General features: G+C 38.5%; 2 protein-coding genes across 2 annotated transcripts; one reads left to right on the top strand and one right to left on the bottom strand.

The window, feature by feature from the left end:
* The first annotated feature begins 5,785 nt into the window (after nt 1–5,785).
* On the top strand, nt 5,786–10,192 carry med31 (mediator complex subunit 31). The gene is made up of 4 exons (XM_086161028.1): nt 5,786–5,948; nt 6,947–7,021; nt 8,573–8,669; nt 9,654–10,192. Exons 1-4 carry the CDS (start codon nt 5,939–5,941, stop codon nt 9,865–9,867), a joined length of 396 nt encoding a protein of 131 aa, XP_086017154.1. The 5' UTR covers nt 5,786–5,938; the 3' UTR covers nt 9,868–10,192.
* A 3,358-nt stretch (nt 10,193–13,550) lies between these two features.
* On the bottom strand, nt 13,551–17,715 carry LOC147226600 (P2Y purinoceptor 3-like). The gene is made up of 4 exons (XM_086160395.1): nt 17,674–17,715; nt 16,331–16,890; nt 13,804–14,409; nt 13,551–13,759 (listed from the first exon to the last, which is right to left on the bottom strand). Exons 2-4 carry the CDS (start codon nt 16,756–16,758, stop codon nt 13,681–13,683), a joined length of 1,113 nt encoding a protein of 370 aa, XP_086016521.1. The 5' UTR covers nt 16,759–16,890; nt 17,674–17,715; the 3' UTR covers nt 13,551–13,680.
* Nucleotides 17,716–18,307: the final 592 nt, after the last annotated feature.

The raw sequence follows: 18,307 nt of genomic DNA, 5'->3' as shown, positions 1-18,307 counted from the left end.
TTCTTTATACCATAATCTATTACTGTTATGTTTTTTACTTGAAACTCTGGCACAACAATTTCCTTCGGGATAAATAAAGTTGTTCTCATCTCTCATCTCATCTCATCTCATTCTTATTCTTATTCTTATTCTTATTCTTGTTTTTTTCTTATTCTTATTCTTATTCTTATTCTTATTCTTATTCTTATTCTTATTCTTATTCTTATTCTTATTCTTATTCTTATTCTTATTCTTATTCTTATTCTTAACATGACAAATACATTCTGGAACAAGGGGCAAAATAATTTCCTTTGGGTTTAAGATAATAAAAATGCAATGAGGTGAGGTTGGATTTTTACAACCCGACTTCTTTGATGTGTCTTCAATTTAAGATAAGATAAGATAAGATAAGATAAGATAAGATAAGATAAGATAAGATAAGATAAGATAAGATAAGTATTTGTAATGCATCAACATCTCAATGGCCATACCTTGGATGCTCACGGGTGTCAGGTTGCAGAGTTCCTGATTGCAGAGAAATCAAAAAATTTCTGGAGGTGAGAAGAGGAAGAACTGCTGGAAATGCCAGAAATGTCCGCTGTACTGCAGACAATCATATCTGATGTAGAATCCTGTGTCCTCACATCCTGAGATCGGTTGTTAGATGGTCCACATTCAAGGATGTGAGGCAGAGATCCACCCCAGCTTGCCTCAGCTTGTGAAATTGGCTGGATGTGCCTCACTTCGTCCCATAGCCATGATAAATGTTACTATCTAAGGAAAAATATTGGTAATAGGAAAACTGACCAGAGAACAGAAGTAATAGAGCTGCCTGTTTAAAAAGCTACCACACTAGAGGTCTCATTTAATCCAGCAGATAAGAAGGTAACACATTTTATGTGATGTGGACCTGTCAAAAACATTGATATCAATATTTAACACTTTTAGAAATTGAGAAACTCACTTTAAGTTTGTAGACATCCCCTTTTATTCGTCTTTTCAGCAGAGTTTCGTTCCAGAGAGAGTGCATAAAACAAGTCGAAATAACATTTCAAATTAAGCATATACACTGGGTTGCAGTGTGTATATACTGTATAAGTATATATATTTACAAATAATACATATATTTAGTGGTTAAAGATCTGGCAGAGGAGGGGGAGAAAAGTATTTGGCTTTGAACAACTAACCCCAACAACGGATGCAGGGGGTAACGCCCTTCAGCTGGAGTGACAAGGAGATATCCCTGCCACTCTCCCAGGATTAAGATAAGATAAGATAAGATAAGATAAGATAAGATAAGACGCGGTTGACCCTGCGGCTGGACATCACCCATTTCAATGTCATTTTGCATCAGGTGTGTCAGACCCACTTTTTTACTTTGGACACTTTCTTTTGGACAATTTTTGGAGGACATTTCAAAAATGTCCTCCAATTCCAGTAGCAACTGCCACAGCTCTTCCTACTCCCTAGGTTGTAGGTTTTTGCGGTTGCACTCCCATACCTCCCTTACAGCTGCCAGTCTGTCCACCCCATTGGCAGGGGGTTGTGCACCAACTTGGGTATGGGATGCGGGGGACAAGGTTGTGAGGGGGATCCAGCAAAATCTCCTACGTGGGTCCAGTAAAAACCACCTCCTCGGTGGCGTCATCTGCTTCTGGGGGAAGTCTGGGGTCAGTTCAGTCAACTTGTCCGCCCATGCCGGCTTCTCTTGGCCCTTCAAAACAAATGTCTAACAACATGTCGCACCAAGAGCAAAGTAAGATTTCTCCGTAGCTTTCATAAAGTTATTCAACATCTGTTGACCAAGAGATCAGCATCTGTTAATTATTCTAATATAACCTCTGTGCACAACCTACATTCAAGTTATTTTTGGTAGCATAATGGTAACTGACAAGTGTGTGTAGTGCAAGAAATGTATGTGTGAATGGTGGCTTGCCTCTCCCTCCTCGACCTGCCAGGAGGTCAGAGTTCACTGCTTCATTCACATCCTCACTTTCAGTTAAGTCAGCAGTTTCCTCTGCCTTAGGCTAAATTGGTGGTGGAGGCTGTATTGGTAAATAATAATACCAATCCTCTTCATCGTCACTGCTGCTGTCATGCTGGGCCGTATCGTCTTCTTTGTCTTTTCTAGTATGAGAGATGAGATGAGATGAGAACAACTTTATTAACCCCGAAGGAAATTGTTGTGCCAGAGTTTCAAGCAAAAAACACAACAGCAGCAGATAACAGTAGAAAGGAGGAAGAACAAGAAATACAATGAAATATGAATTGTCCTAACCGTCAGCAGTAACTACAAAGATTGAAGATTCCCTGCGGCTGAGGGAAGAAAGTATATCTTCCTTTGTCTGTTTTAAAGCTTTGTGTTGGATCTTAAATGGTAAATGATACATGGAAACTAGAGGTTCTGATAAAGGATCCGTCTCTCTGTCCGTTTCTTTCGCTCGTGAACAACGTTGACCTCGTTCTATCTGTCACAGCAAGTGAAGGTGGGGAAAGTAGATCTGTTTTCTCTCTTGATCAGGGATGAGAGACTACCCCAAATGGAGCAATTTATCCGGGTCTTGTTCTCAACTGATGGCAGAAATGCAGACTATGCAACGGTCTGTCTGGGTAAAGAAGGAGTGGAAACAAAAGACGACGCTCTCGATTTACAGGCCGATCTATTTTCCGACCCTCAGACATGCTGCAGGGACTACGTCTCTCAGATGGATGAAGAGGCCGAGGAGAGGGATATCTCTTTGTTTACGTTGCTGCCCCTGATACTTGGTTATGGATTAGCAGCAGAAGATGCATGGATGGCATCTTGTAATACTTACACATTGTGAGACATTTCCTACCCAAGTAAAAAGTATTTTACTTCCCTTATGCTGCTCCCTTCTATTTTGGCATGCTTTGATGACGTGTCGGATTTTATTGCAACCATGACATTTTTCGCATTTGAACTTGAAGTTTAGCACAGTACGGTTGCTTCTCCTGCATCAGAAACACTCATTTGTTGCTTTGCAGAATGCAGAGCACTCGTGTGGGCATCCAATTGCCTTAAACCACTTGGCAGTGTAGATCTTCTTTTTTTTTTTCAGTCTCCTTGGCTACAACAATTAATAAAAACGTTAACTCATACTATCGTATTTCCAGGCATTTGCAGTAATGTTCATCAAAGTTGTGATTCTGTGTCAGTCCATAAAGTTCTGCTAATCCACGACTGACTCATTTAGCTTGCACTGTCTGGTGTCAAATGCACAATTTTCACTTTTTTGGGGGTCACCATGATTCTACATAAGGTGTACAAACTGCTGGGCTGCAAAGATCCCACATGAGACTATACGTCAGTGCTCCAACAAACCTGACGAGTCCAACTCTCTGTCCATCTCTATTATCTTTCTCATTAGCCGAGCACTGCTTGATTATTCACTATATTCCTCCAATTGGTGTGAATGTCCCAATATCAGACATGTTTGCCTCTTATCTGTCTCTCCCTTCATGCATAAAAATACAGTCCGAGAAGCTTAAGAACCTGATAAGAGAAACATTACTTATCCAACTTTGATTACTTGTGGACCTGTTCTCTTGGCTCATAGGCACTTATTGGCAGGGGAAATTTTATGAAACTTTGGGGAATTTTTGATCAAATTCAGGCTGTCAGATGAACCAAAATACTTACATCTAATAGCAAAATTAAGTGAAGTCTTGGACCAAGACTTTTACCTCCATCCATCGTTCACCACTTATCCTACCTTAGCCTATCCAAGCTGCTATCAAGAGAGGAGGGATGCACCTTCAATCGCAGGGCCACAGAAATAGACAGAGAACCATTCAGTTTCTCATTGCCACATCTGGACAATTTTCCTTATTTTCCAATTAAACAGCTGCATGTTTTTTGGACTGCGGGAGGAGGAACATACAAACTCCACACAGAAAGTTTCCCCGTCGGAACCAAACCAGGGTCCTTCTGACCACCGAGCCACCTTTTCTATCCAACTCTATTCTCTGTATCCTCCTTTCTCACACCAACTACCTTCATATCCCTTTTCACTACGTCCATAAATCTTCTCTTTGGTCTTCTTCTAGACCTCCTGCCTTGCAGCTCCAATTCCAGCATCCGTCTACCGATATATTCACTATCCCTCCTCTGTACATGACCCAACCATCTCAGTCTGGCTTCTCAAACTTTTCTCCAAAACATCTAACATGTGCTGTTCCTCTGATAGACTCATTCCTGACTCTATCCGTCCTGGTCACTCCCAAAGAGAACCTCAACATCTTCATCTCTGCGACCTCCAGCTCTGCCTCCTGTCTTTTCGTCATTGTAACAGTTTCTAGTCCATACAGCATCTCTGGTCTCACCACTGTCTTGTCCACCTTTCCTTTCATTCTGGCTGATAGTCTTCTATCTCACAGTACTCCTGAAACTTTTCTCCACCCATTCCAACCTGCTTGAACTCGTTTCTTCACCTCTTTTCCGCACAATCCGCCGCTCTGGACTGTCAACCCTAAGTACTTCAAATCCTCCAACTTCCTTATCTCCACGCCTCACTGTTCCACCTGGGTTCCTCTCATTCCTCTCAACTATATTCTGTCTTGCTGCGACTAACTTTCATTCCTCTCCTTTCCTTTCCAGATCATACCACCACCTCTCTCGATTTTCCGCAACCTGTTCCTTGCTCTCACTATAGATCACAATGTCATCTGCAAAAATCACGGCCCATGGAGATTCCATACAACCCTCCTCCCTTTTTTACCTTCAACCACTTCATCCTCTGCTCTGCCTTTGTCCACTTTATCTTCCTTGTCACCAGTCATCCTACAAACCACCATCCTTAGCTGTCTGGTTACACTCACCTACCACTACTTTGCAGTCACTGATCTCTTTTAGATAACCTCGTCTATACAAGATGTAGTCTACCTGTGTGCTCCTACCGTTTTTAAAGAAAATTGGGGGGAATATTTTTGCATTGTTTTTGTGTATGAAGAACTTGCCCAAACTTAAAATAACATTGACCCAGAGTTAATCTCTTTTGTTTCCGTATGACAATAATAACCATAATAATAATAATATAATAATAATAACAATAAAATAAGAATAAGAATAACTTTATTTATCCCAAAGAAAATTGTTGTGCCAAAGTTTCAAGTAAAACATAACAACAATAAATAATAGTAGGAAATTATATAAACTGTAGAAAAAAAAAAAGGGGGGGGGGGTGAGAAATACAAATAAAACTATAAAGTGCCAAAGTCAAGGCTATAAAGTGTTTTAAGGTCTTAAGTACGAAGATTTTGAGATTCCCTGCGGCTGAAGGAAGAGGAATTAAAAAGTCTGATAGCCTCAGGTAGAAAAGACAAAATCAATAATAAATGATAAGATAAAAACTAAACAAAATGTGATATTATCTCTTGAGAGAAACATTGGTGATGTTAGAAATTTTTCTTCATCAATTTAAAAAATATATGCATTCTTTTTTGCATGAGAAAAATATATGGCTGTGGTTTCAAAACTGTCTTCACAAAATGTACGAACATTATCTTCAATATTACAGCGAAACCTCAACAATTCCTTAGATGGGTAGATGATATTCCTAATTTTGAAGTGCGTCTCTTTTGACTGATGGGGTTTAAGGTGGACTAAAATATATATTTCAACTATGCGTCGTTTATCACTTTAAGCCGCTGGAATCCATTTTGTTTGACGTTGCGTCTGGTGGTCGGATTTTGAGTGACGTATGTCGTAAACAGCCGTAAACAGCCGTAAACCTTGATAAACTGTCGTAAACAGCCAAAAACTGTCGTAAACTGTCGTAAAGCAGCCTAAAACAGTGTCCGGAAACAGTGGCTCGTCTGGCGCTTGTTGTTGTTGTCTAACAGCTAATACGTTTGTCCGTCATTTAATGTGATCTTTGCAGTAAATATTTATCCTTCTAAATATCGACTGTGTGTGACTTTGTGGTGCACTGTAGTCATCATGGAAACAGGTATGTAGCTATTTTACTACGCTTTTGATTCTTAATTCTGCTAAACTTGGGCCACATTTTCCTGACACGGTCTAGTTTTAATAATAATAGGTTATGATTACTCGGATTGAGCATTTATTTTACAAGAATAAATAACTTCTAGCACCTGATTGTTTTCATGGATGTAACTTGTTGTTGCTAAAGACTTGAAATACTTCCTCTGAAAGCCGTTTCTTGTGGATTTATTGCACCAATTTTGAGTTATTTTTATGCCATGTGAGACTCCTGTAACATATGATTGCTAAAGAAGTGTCGGGTTTGAAAACTATGTGTTTCAACTTTATTTAAGTACAACCAAGGGTACAATTTAGGTAGTTGCATACTCCCCCTGCACATGTGTGGATTCTCTTTTTCTGTCAAAAACACTCACAAGGTTAACCGATGATTTAATGATCTATTGGTGCCAGATAGTGCACAGCCCCTTGGGGGATTTTTTTTTATCTGCTTTTTTAAATTAGGAGCCAAATAGTGTTTATGACAGTTATGGGTTCCCCTGAAATTGCACACTTGGTCTTTAGTGTCAAAGATGCATTTTTGGTCCAGTTCCTTTCGTTATTTATATTTCCATGTGGAATACTAACTAAGCAACTAACCTTACAAAATTCAGAAAATTTTAGCTTATTCTACTATGATACCAGCAGTTACAATAAGGTTCTCAGCCACAATATAACTGTCAAATTTGAGATGATAAGGAATGATAGTAAAGGTAAGTTATAGTTGAAATCTGATTATTTATCTGTGTTGTGTCCCTGTAAAACTATTTTGGAAAATAGCAACTATTAAATGATTTATAGCAGCATCAGAGTGAGTCTGTATGAAATGTGATTTTGTTCTAACCCCAAATGTTAATCATGCTAAATTAAAAAAATGCTGAGAGAATTGTTGATTGGCTCTAAGAATTATAAATGTTTGCCAATGCTGTTATTGAATGTTCTTTAACTTCATGTGTGTCTGTGCAGATGAACAAGCCAGGAATCGATTCCAGTCAGAGCTAGAGTTCGTCCAGTGCTTGGCAAACCCCAATTACCTAAACTGTAAGTTAAATGACTTTTTTCATGTAATTGAAAATCTAAATTCACCAGCATCACTCCTTCAAATATGTTTCATAACATAATCATTTTCCATGAATATCTGCTGACATTCATATCCTGCACTCTGGTTGTCAACACTCTTAGACAGCATCGTGTGTCCACATGTTTTTTTCCTAATATGCAAGAAGATTATATGTAAGGGTTAAGTAGCTATTAAGATTTTAATGGTTTGTACACGTGTCAGTTCTGTTTTTTGGTTATAAGTCCTTTGATTAAAGTGAGATTTAGTGCTGGGTTGTCTCATTCTTAAGAGGCTTTTATCTATTACATTCTTTTAATTTGCAGCACCAATACAATAAAAAGTAAAAAGGGGTTTGCTTGTTTTAACTGTAAAGCTTAGGGCACCCTGCAAGACTATTTGACCAGTCTTACCCACAATTAAATGTTGAGCTGCGTCACTACCAGAAAGTTGTAGTTAGGGACGTTTGGTTTTGCAAGTTGAGGGGACTGAAAGGTTGGACCTCCGATGCTGTCAATCAAATATGTCTCATTCTTGAGCCAATTCTTGACACAATCGGGTAGCACGGGCTGATTACTGACCTAACTGCACACACAGGTTGCTAACAGCAAACTGCAATCAAAAGGAGTTGGTGAGAAACAGTAAATAGCATCAAGGAATGAAATCAACCGCGGTAGCAAAAATATCAAATCAACAATAGCAAGCAACTAAGAAGAGAAAGGGCCAACTAAGCAAACCTGGACTACACCAATGGAAGTAAGTGCAGATACCTGCATAAATATCAGATGAGCCGTTTGCCATCATATTTCTTTACCCTCTAAACCAGTGGTCCCCAAACTACGACCCGCCGCCACATTTCACCCGGCCCCTGAACAACACCAGAGATGCATTATGATTTTTTTTTTTAAATTCTGGCTACGTAATCGTGACTTGTACATGCATAGAACGTAACGTTCTATTCCGCCCTTCTGCAGTCTGTGCCTCATCTGAAACCCCTCCCTCTAAAAAATAGATTCGGAATGCAGGGTTTTTAACCTGGTAGGTGTATTTTATTTGGTAGGTGTTGGTATCAGTTGGGTTTCATAGCCTGCTTGCTTTCTGGTTTTCACAGTGGATTTGATATGTGAGAACTGCAAACAGTTGTGTCTACAAGACAATTATTCCTTGGTCTTTTTATTTGTGTAAAAACTTGAAAAGAGTTTTTGGTTATATTTTTAGTCATAAATAGTGTTATTTATTTCATTAATAATGTTATTATTAATTTTCAGATTTTTTTTTTTTTCCTGTCAAGATCCCTGAAAGGGTTAATTTTTGATTACGTGTGCCTTTCTGGAAAACAATAAATGTTTACATACATTTGTTCAACCGTTGGTTGTGTACTCCCAAGTCTTTCATAATTGTTACAGCTACTAAAGTTGTGTAGTGTGTCCTCAGCGTTATTGAGAGGAGACGATGGCTGCAAATGGATGAATTTGTAACAATGACTTAGCTCAAACATGATATTAAAACCAACAGTGTCTATTTGTGTTTCGAAGTTTTGGCTCAACGTGGATTTCTTAGGGAGAGACCCTTCATCAACTACCTCAAGTACCTACTTTACTGGAAGGAGCACGAGTATGCAAAGTTCCTCAAGTAAGAACTCTTGTTAAAATCGCCATCACCCTTTTAGTATTTTCATAGGTTTAATATGGGCATTGTCTTATTTACCTTTAGTGTGGGATGTTTTGAGTCTTTATATTACACAGCGAGACACGGTGTCTCAAGTAACCTGTCAAAGTCACTACAATGTAGTTGTCTGAATATGGGCACTTTAAACATTGAAAAATTGGGATAGCAATGGCAAAAATGGGCTTCAGAAAGGAATACACATATCACCATGCTTGTATTTTAGACGTTAGCATCTGATAATTTTACACAATTATGCATGGGGGAAAGGTATTTTTGGTTGGTGTCCATATGGCGATAGTTTCTCCACTATTCACTATCAGCTAATCAATTCTAAAAAGATAATCCCTACAAATTTAATGAGATGAGATGAGATGAGAACAACTTTATTTATCCCGAAGGAAATTGTTGTGCCAGAGTTTCAAGTAAAAACATAACAGTAATAATAGTAGAAAGGAGGAGGAATAAGAAATACAATGAAATATGAATTGTCTTCACTGTTAACTGTAACTACTGTAACTAATAGCAACAGCAGTTCATTAATCCCTGCTATGGTTAAAACTGCACGCGACAATTGTTAACAATGTTTAATATAATGCAGTGTCCTGTATAACATTGTATTATGTATTCTTATTTGTCCTATTCTACTCTATTTTTAATCATTTTTTTTCTTCACAGACATCTTATAATTATCGTTTCTAAGAATTTTGACATTTCCCATTGCCCCTTGCTGTTAAGACTACATTTAGCTATATAGTTTGCTGTTGTTTGGTAGGAATGTAACACAAGACTGTTTCAAGGTTCAACCAGCCACATACAACAGGCAACTTTTGCAGAATTAGTTTGATCATGGCGCCTATGTTTCATTTTTAATATAATGGTGATGATTTTAGTTTTCCCTCTATTGATAATAATTATAAAATCACGTGTACTTCTAATCCCTCCCCCTAGGTATCCTCACTGTCTTCACATGCTGGAGCTACTGCAGTATGAACACTTCCGCAAGGAGCTAGTCAACGCTCAGTGTGCCAAATTCATCGATGAGCAGCAGCTACTTCACTGGCAGCATTATTCCAGAAAGCGCACTCGGCTACAGCAGGCGCTGGCCGAGCAACAGCAGCCACATCAACTGCCACCCCCCCACGGGAATACAACCACCAAATAATGACGTCCATGTCGGGAGACAGACACTGACGATACAATCTTGTTGAAAGAAAATCTAAAGGTTTGCTTCTCTCTCGGATCATTTTGCCGAACTCACGAGGGACTAGAACACCTTTCCCCCTTCCCCTGCATTTTCTACAACACAGCTATGAATTGATGACACATCAGTGCTTCCTCTGATAGAAACATTGAACTATTATTATAGACAAAACAATTTAATCCGCAATAGTCAGTCGAAACAACACAATAATGTGACTTCGTGAACCATCTGAAGAGAAAACATTGTAAATATCAACAGAAACATTAAAACCTTTTAATTCAAGCTATTTCAGAGCTGTATTTTTCTTTCTCTTTTCCTACTTTTTTGATTAAACCTTTAAAATATAAAGTATACAGCACCCATTTTATTTCCTGTGACATTATATCACTTGTGATATTTGCTTGAGCTTCACATTCAATGTTGTGGTTTTTGGTGTTCATATAAGCCAAGTCATTTGTGTGAGTAGTAAAGGGAATGGCCCATTTTCCTATTAGCTGACCTTATTGTAGTCAGTTTGAGAAATTAAATGGGAATACAATAGAATTAAAAGATTTTTCAAACAAAGTAAGAATATGTGATAAGTTATGAAGAAATTGGACAATTTTGTAAAATGCAGGATCTATCTTTCCACTTTCAATTTCATAATTGAATCGTTTACTAAATGCCAATGGCAATTCTTTTGTTTGCCAAAGTTTAAATATGATTTAGTTGTATGAAATTTTCAACATTTGAGTTTTGATACAGTGTGATGATTAAGGGTTTATGTTATTAAAGATTCATATTAAATTGGCCCTTTTTTTTTCCCCCAAGTGGGCTGAAGTCTGGTCTTGATTTACAGTAGTGCTCCAGTGTTAACTCGCTCAGAATGACTGGAAATACACAAAAATTTGATCCAGACATGGTGGGTTTTGACAAAATTGGATAAGAACCTTTTTATTTTAGTTGTATAATGGCAACAGTGTGTTTGTCCTTGAAAGGCCTTCATCTTACCCATAGTTTGCACTAAATAGAAGTCATTTTAGTTTTGACATGTCAAGTACATCTGTGAAAAATAAGCAGTTTCCACTAATGCATTGATATTCTATAATCAAAATAACAATTCTGACTTCATAAATGTAAAACAGGACAAGTTTTAAGCTGTTCAATTACACAATTCATGACAGGTTTATCAGGAAATTTATCAGGAATTACTGTGTGCACAATTATGAGGCAAGTGATTATTTTGACCGTTTTATCCATCATTTCCATTTCCAAGCTGTATAAACTTGAACGCTTATTTGCATTTAATGCATATCAGGTAATGTTTATTTGCATTTGGAGGGAGGGTGAGGCCTAAGAAGAGGTGAGGCATAATTATCAGCCAGATTCTTCTCTTGAGGAAAAAATAGGCCAAATGAGATTGATCTCAAAGTCTTTCAGAGGGATGCAGCACTCTTGAAATGTCTAAGATATTGGGGCGTGATCACAGAACCATCAAATGTTTAGTTACAAATAGTCAACGGGATCGCAAGAAACGTGTCAAGAAGAAAAGACGCAAATTAACTTCCAATTATTTGAGAAAAATCAAACGGAAACTGGACCCAAATTTTTTGTCACTCTAATTTTTTGTTTGTCATGATTTTCTTTTATTATAATTGATAGTAGGTTTAACCAGTTTTGCAGTTTTAAGGACCTAATGGAAACTAACCATAGCAGAGTCTTGGTAAATATAGTTCTGTGTTTTTTTTGTGACGGTAGATAAGTGAAGCCGTTGTTTAATTGTGAAAATAAAGTTAAAGTTTGTTAACCGCCAAATCATCATTGTTGAGCACATCCATGCAGACATAACTTTATCTTTTTTTTTTTTTTTTTACAATACAAGAGCAAGAGAAAACAAAATTGGGCTGGAGAGAAAAAAATGAAGAATCTAGTTTATCACTATTCTCTGGGCAGCATAGCGTGCCATCTATATGTAATTACTACATTACTACATTTTAGTAGTCCTATTTTCATCGGGGTCCTGCTTTGACAAAAAATAATGGTTAAATAATTCATTCATTCATTATCACATTACTAATCTGAGGCTGGATCGCCAGTGATGGGCCGTGCATTTCACACCAAGGCCTTCAGTGGGTCCCTTTTTATCAATCCTATCATTAATAACTGGCGATAAAAAGCAGAAATGTGTCTCATTGCTGCCTTGACAAGGCAGGTCAAATTTACAAACCCAGTGTGACTCCAAACACCTTTTCAATCGGTGGCAAATAAGCCCTCCCAGCAATACAATTTACAGTGTTCCTCAGCGCCTGTGAGCCTGGGGTACCGCTCAAAGTTGGTGGACTGAACATGACGCACAAATCCTTTTCCTTGCTATTTCAGGTCCTGCTAACTTCAGAATTGCCCGACCTTTATTAATGATGTCCAGTTTTTCTTGAAAAGTCCGTCTTGAAAATGACTTTGGCAATAAATCTGTGACCCCGTCAATTTCTTCTCTTCCCCCAGCTATCATGGGTTGACCAATTAGCTATTATATCACCACAATTACATTTGTGTTCTTGCTGCTCGCTACTGATGCAGCCTGCTAGCTCTGGCTAGCACACTCTCTGACGATCCAATCAAAGGGCGTGTGACACGCTGACATTATCGTAGCCTTCTAGAAGGCCATGGTGTCGCAACTCAAAATCTGATTGGTTGAAGCAACAGTTTCATCAACACTTAGTTTTTGGTAGAGCGCCTGTGAATCTGATTCTGCAGGCCTCCAGGCAGATTTCTTTGATTTTGGGCCTGCCTGGCAACAAATAATGGCTGAAATGTTATTGTTTATGTGGTTTAATATGAAAACACATGTTTGGAAGCAGCCCAGCGAGGGAAAAGGCTATGAAAGGAAGTGAACGCACCATTTGGAATCATTTAATAAGTGATCATGGACAAAATAGTTTTATAAACAGTCTGTGATTCTGATATTTTACACCGCTGAAACCTTTCAGCGTGACAACAATCTCTGAGGCTTATTTATTTCAGAGACTTGAATCTCGAACTTCACAATGCAAAATTTGTGACTGTAGGTGAGGGATGAAATGTAAATGTTCTGGTAAATTAAGAGCTTCAATTACCAAGTTAAAATCAGAATCAGAAAAACTTTATTTGTCACCGCAGGTCAATTAGGGGATTAAACTGTTGATCATGACGTTCTAGTTAGCGCTATCTTTCACCAAAACAGACGGATGCAGTGTTCGTACCGCTGTCAAAGCTGCATTCATCTCTGTCCAGTTCACATAGTCTCAAAATTGTTTTTTTAATTAGGGTTTTTATACAGCGGTGAAAATTAAAAGCGCGTCTTCTTTAGTATTTGGTGGATAAATTAACATTTCAACTAACGGAGCAGCTCCCTTCCAACTAACACAATGGACCCTGTAATAATAATTATGTAAAACGTCTAAGAAATAGACATCAGATTTTCATGGTCACGCTTGATTTCCAATGACAATACCTTATTCTGTAATTAGAATATTAAGTTTAAATTTTTTTTTTTTCAAATGGAAACATTGACGCAACATTTAACCTTGATCTTTCCAAGTGCATCTCATTACAAAAGCAAACGCCTCTTTTTAGAAGATGACCCGGGAAGATTTGGAGTCATTTTCTAACTGCAGACGTGTATCAACTTTTTCTCCTGCCTCTTGGTCGTCCTCTCCCGCAGCATCCTTCTTGAGAATCCTCAGCGGCCACCAGAGGGAACCGTTCCATCGGGCTCTACGGACGTTGGGCTTTACCTGCCAACGGCAAGGTGCGCTTTTATCCCCCGTCAGGAAGTAAAGCAAGGCGTTGAGCCAGGCGTTGCAGGAGGCGAGAGGGCGGGTCACCTTGTAGCATATGGAAACAGCCTTGACGGCATTGCAACCGCCGAGCTTCCCTCGCCGCAGGAGCAGGAACAACGTCCGCGTTACGTGGAAGGGCAAGAAGCAGAGAGCAAATAAAAGTGTGATCGTTACAATAGTTTTGATGGATTTTCTCCTTTGTTGGATATAGTGTGAGTACTGGGAGCCAGAGATAGAAACAGAGGTTCTGTCCGGCTGTCTACTTCCAACTGAAATCCCTTCTACACCGACACCGTCTTCACAACCCTCTACAGAACAAGGAGGCGATCGTAGAGTTTGAAAAATTCTCCTGACAACCTGAGTATAACACCAGGCGATGATGACGAATGGCACAAAGAAGCCCAGCAAGTGGAGTATCATCCCATAGGGGACGTAGTCGGCGAATTCCTTATCGATTGCATCGTCCCAGCAGTTCATGTATCCTTCTTCTTCCTCCACCTGTGGTCTAGTCCTGTTCCCGTTGTCTCTAACCCCCGTCGGTCTGAGAAGCATGCCGTCTCTTCGCAGGACGTAGCCGGTCTGTGCAAATTTGAAGATGGGACAAGTGAGGAGGAAGACCACTATCCACACTGACGTGCAGATGCCCTTCACGACCCGCTTGCTCTGAAAGGTGATGGTCCTCATCGGGTGGCAGATCCCCAGGTACCTGCTGACAGAAACCATCATTATATCACCGTGTAACTTCAAGACTTCGGCGTATTCGCGTGTCACTTACTGAGCTTTTCCTGAATTTTCTGAAATTGATTATATTCGCAGCAATCGACACTTGTATTGAGGATAAACAAGGAAAAATGTGAGGAAATAAACATGAAAGGGTGAGCTTGTCTCAATTCCCAGCGACCCATCCACCATGAACCGATTAAATGGACGAAATATAAATTTAGACTTGCTGTGAAGCAAACTTATTTGATGCTTCATAAGTATGGAACCCTACACCTTATTCATCTGTAATTTTTTCGAGGCAACACATTTTGACAGGGGATTCACTGTTTGAATGACGATTGGTTTAATTTTATGAAAGGAAGAAACAAAATAATATTGTAAAAGTAACAAGTTAAATGCTGAAAAGGCTCCGTTTTCTTTTTGGTAATAAACAAAACAAGTTGAAAATGAATCTGATAATTGACAAAATGGGTATTTTAGCAGTTAGCAAACAATGACACAGTGAGATACTATCATCTGCTGGAGTGCTTTGAACGTTTTACTCTTTACAAAATTGAAAAACAGTGAACCACTAGAGAATGCAATAGTCTTAACAAGTTAGTCCCTGAATCAAAACAGGACAAGCCCAAATTAAAGATGCAGATGTATACATTGCATCAGTAAATGCATCAGACTGAAGGGTAGCACTAAGACATAATAAAATGATTTTTTGATGAAAAAACATCTAGTGACATTGTTAAAACAATCTTTCTTTTCTTATTTCTATAAAAAACACAAAAACAATAGCAAAATAAAAAAACAATAGCAAAATTAAAAAGGTTGATTTGATAAACAGAATAGCCACCACTCGCCTTGTAAACATTATACCTCCTCTTATACATGCTAACGATCAATTTTCTAATAAATTCGAGTGGCAAATTTTCCCACAGTGACAAGATTTTCTCTTTTAACTCAACAATATTTTTAGGGTGTAATTTCATCAATTCTTTTTTAATATTCATTTTTAATATTAATTCGTCATGTATTTTTTAGAGGAACAGTTCATTACATGTAAAGATTTTCATAATTTACCTGTTTACCTCCTTTACCAAAATGAGTTTGACATACCTGCTCTAAAGGTAAACTGAGCTTCTTAATGTATAATTTAAGTTTTCGCTCAAAACACAGAATTCTTAACATTAAATCAAAGTTGATTATAATCATCTTTATAGCAAGTTTCGGCATAAATGAATACATTTAGAATAATTGGTTTAATTGTCAAAGTTGTTGTTTGGATAGGATAGATCACACAAATCTGATCTGTTGTTGAGAATTGGGTAACAAACTGACTGAAGCAGGATAAGAAACAATGAAGGATCACTTTAAACCAGGGGTGGGCAAACTTTTTGGCTCAGGGACTGCATTGCCTTTTATAATTTGACAGACGGGCTAGGTCAGCAAAAGATATGGTACATATGAAAAAAAAAAAAAAAAAAAAACGCCTTTTTTTTATCAGTACACACCAGACTTGTCTGACATTTGCTTTGAAAATAAAACCAGCTTGGTTTTGAAGGTTCTGACGTTTGCTTGCATTTGATGCACAAACCGTTTTTTCCCTTGTAGCTTCACATGCAGCTCATTCATGTGAGTCACAGTAAAGGCTAAATCACAAAGCCAATCTGTATCATTCAACTCAGGAAAATTCTCAGATAGCTCCAAAAATGAAATAATCTCCTGTTTGAGCTCCCATATTCACTGATCCCATCATTCAATCATTGACATCAAGTATGAATTCTGTCCCGATCTTTGGTGGGCCGGATTAAAAAAGACCAACGAGCCGAATGTGGCCCGCGGGCTGTAGTTTGCCCACCCCTGCTATAAACAGTCAAAGCAAGAATTTGCTTGGTGCTGCCCTCTTCCTGTACCTGTGCACGGAGATGCAGGTGAGAAAGAAGATGGAGCAGTAGAGGTTGAAGTAGAAGAGGAAGCGAACCAGACGGCACATGAAGTCCCCAAACAGCCAGCGGTCCCTTAGCACATAGCTCGTGACCAGGAATGGCAGGGACAGGCCGTACATTAGGTCAGTGGTGGCCAGGTTCACCATGTAGATTAACGAAGTGTTCCACTGTCGTGCACCGTTGCCGCCACAGCAGCCATTGTGGAAGCGACACGAGCGGAGCAGCACGACAGAGTTGAGGATGAGGCTGAAAACAAAGGTCAGCGAGTAACAGACGGGCAGGAAGACATATTTGTAGGATTCATCGACGCTACAAGAAGAGGCGTTGGTGTAGGTGCTCTCCGGCGTGGCCGCCAAACTGACGTCCGGATTGATTAAGGCACGGCTTAATCCCATAATATGCGTGTGGAATTTATATCAGACAGCGCCGGATTTGTTTATCTTCCCGACATCCTCGCTCCTTCTTGTTTCCGCTCGGTCCACTGAAGTTCTGCTCGTTCCTTGATTATCCCACATTCCCTGGAGGCTCTGGGAAAAAGAGGGCACACAAAACATCATTACTTAGTCACTCAATCATTAACAAAATCTTCCGGTGTCCTCTTACCGTACATGTAGCGTCACTTGGGAGAGGTTAAATGTAACAGTGTTTGGGTCAGAGTTTAGATTCCAGCCCATGTTATGGAACAACTTTGTCACAACATCATAGTTGAAGACCATTCACAGCCAAATAAGGCACTGATCATTACCAAGAATACATTATTAACAAGAAGGAAATGGTTTCTGATAATTGTTTTCTGTGTTTTTCAGACGTTTTGTCAAAAGTCTCCGGAAAAAAAATCCTCTCAGGTTACAATAAATATACCCAATTTCATTTCAGGTTCTACTACAGCAACTTGCATGTCATATTTGAAATAAATAGAAAATATTCCACACAGGTTGCCTATATTATCTGAGTTTGAACACATTTTAGAAAGTTTATCCTATAAAATATAATATTGATGCAATGTCATTAACTGGAAAATATCATATATACCAAAAGCAAGTTACATCGTTGATTTAAATTGTTATAGTTAAATGTTTCTTGTGTCCTGGCCCAACTCAGATATCTAAAAAACTACGGCTATGTCTAAATGAGTGGCAGTAAATGAATATGTTATCTCCGTTTTGTCTTGGTCATTTCATCTGGACAGTCTTAGATTTAATATATGCCCTTTGTGTGTGTGTGTGCGTGTGCATTCTTGCATGCATTTGCGTTTGCATGCGTGTATGTACAAACACTAAAGAAATGGGTGTGAATTTAAATGAATGTACCTTGATCATGGTTCCTCTTCTGGTTTCCTGTCGTCTGTTTCCTTGCGGCTCAGAGTCGTCTGTTTTCGGGCAGAAGAATCTCTTGGATCTTCTCACCTGACCTTCAGGTTCCCTGTAAATAATTGATTAGTAGTCATTCAATCAGAACTGCTGGAATGAAACTCAATATAGGGCTGACAGAGGAGGAGGTGGCACAAGCTATTTATTTTTTAATTTTTTGTTTTGCTCAGGCCTCTTGATGTCGTTTTTTGGGGGGTCTTAACTGTCCTCAAAAATTACATGTTCATGTTTGTATCTTGCAAATCGTTCACATTAGTGCATATGTTGTTAGATCAACAATTTCACATTAATTTAACAGTATGTAGTGATGAAATTAGTTTTACTGTATTCTGTATTCTGATTCTAAAATCTGATTGAATGAAATCATAGATAGACAGATAGATAGATAGATAGATAGATAGATAGATAGATAGATAGATAGATAGATAGATAGATAGATAGATAGATAGATAGATAGATAGATAGATAGATAGATAGATAGATCAGCATTTGAACAGTTATTTATCAATGTAGTACTTTTTTCCATTTTGTTAACTACTAATGTATTTGTTCATTATTCAATTCAAAAGATAAT

This window comes from Fistularia commersonii, chromosome 15 (assembly GCF_037954325.1).
Source record: "Fistularia commersonii isolate RoL2024-O1a breed Wild chromosome 15, RoL_Fcom_v1.0, whole genome shotgun sequence".
NCBI classification, from domain to species: domain Eukaryota; kingdom Metazoa; phylum Chordata; class Actinopteri; order Syngnathiformes; family Fistulariidae; genus Fistularia; species Fistularia commersonii.
The sequence above is the reverse complement of the archived record's forward strand: the minus strand, read 5'-3'. Positions and strand labels throughout refer to the sequence as shown.

Coding starts and splice junctions, on each gene's coding strand:
- med31 (XM_086161028.1), top strand. Junction 7,022..8,572: donor AAACCCCAATTACCTAAACT/GTAAGTTAAATG, acceptor TGTGTTTCGAAG/TTTTGGCTCAACGTGGATTT. Junction 8,670..9,653: donor GAGTATGCAAAGTTCCTCAA/GTAAGAACTCTT, acceptor CCCTCCCCCTAG/GTATCCTCACTGTCTTCACA.
- LOC147226600 (XM_086160395.1), bottom strand. CDS start 16,758: ATGGGATTAAGCCGTGCCTTAATCAATCCGGACGTCAGTTTGGCGGCC. Junction 14,410..16,330: donor ACCTGCATCTCCGTGCACAG/GTACAGGAAGAG, acceptor TTCTGTCAGCAG/GTACCTGGGGATCTGCCACC. Junction 13,760..13,803: donor ACGTTGTTCCTGCTCCTGCG/GCGAGGGAAGCT, acceptor AGGCTGTTTCCA/TATGCTACAAGGTGACCCGC.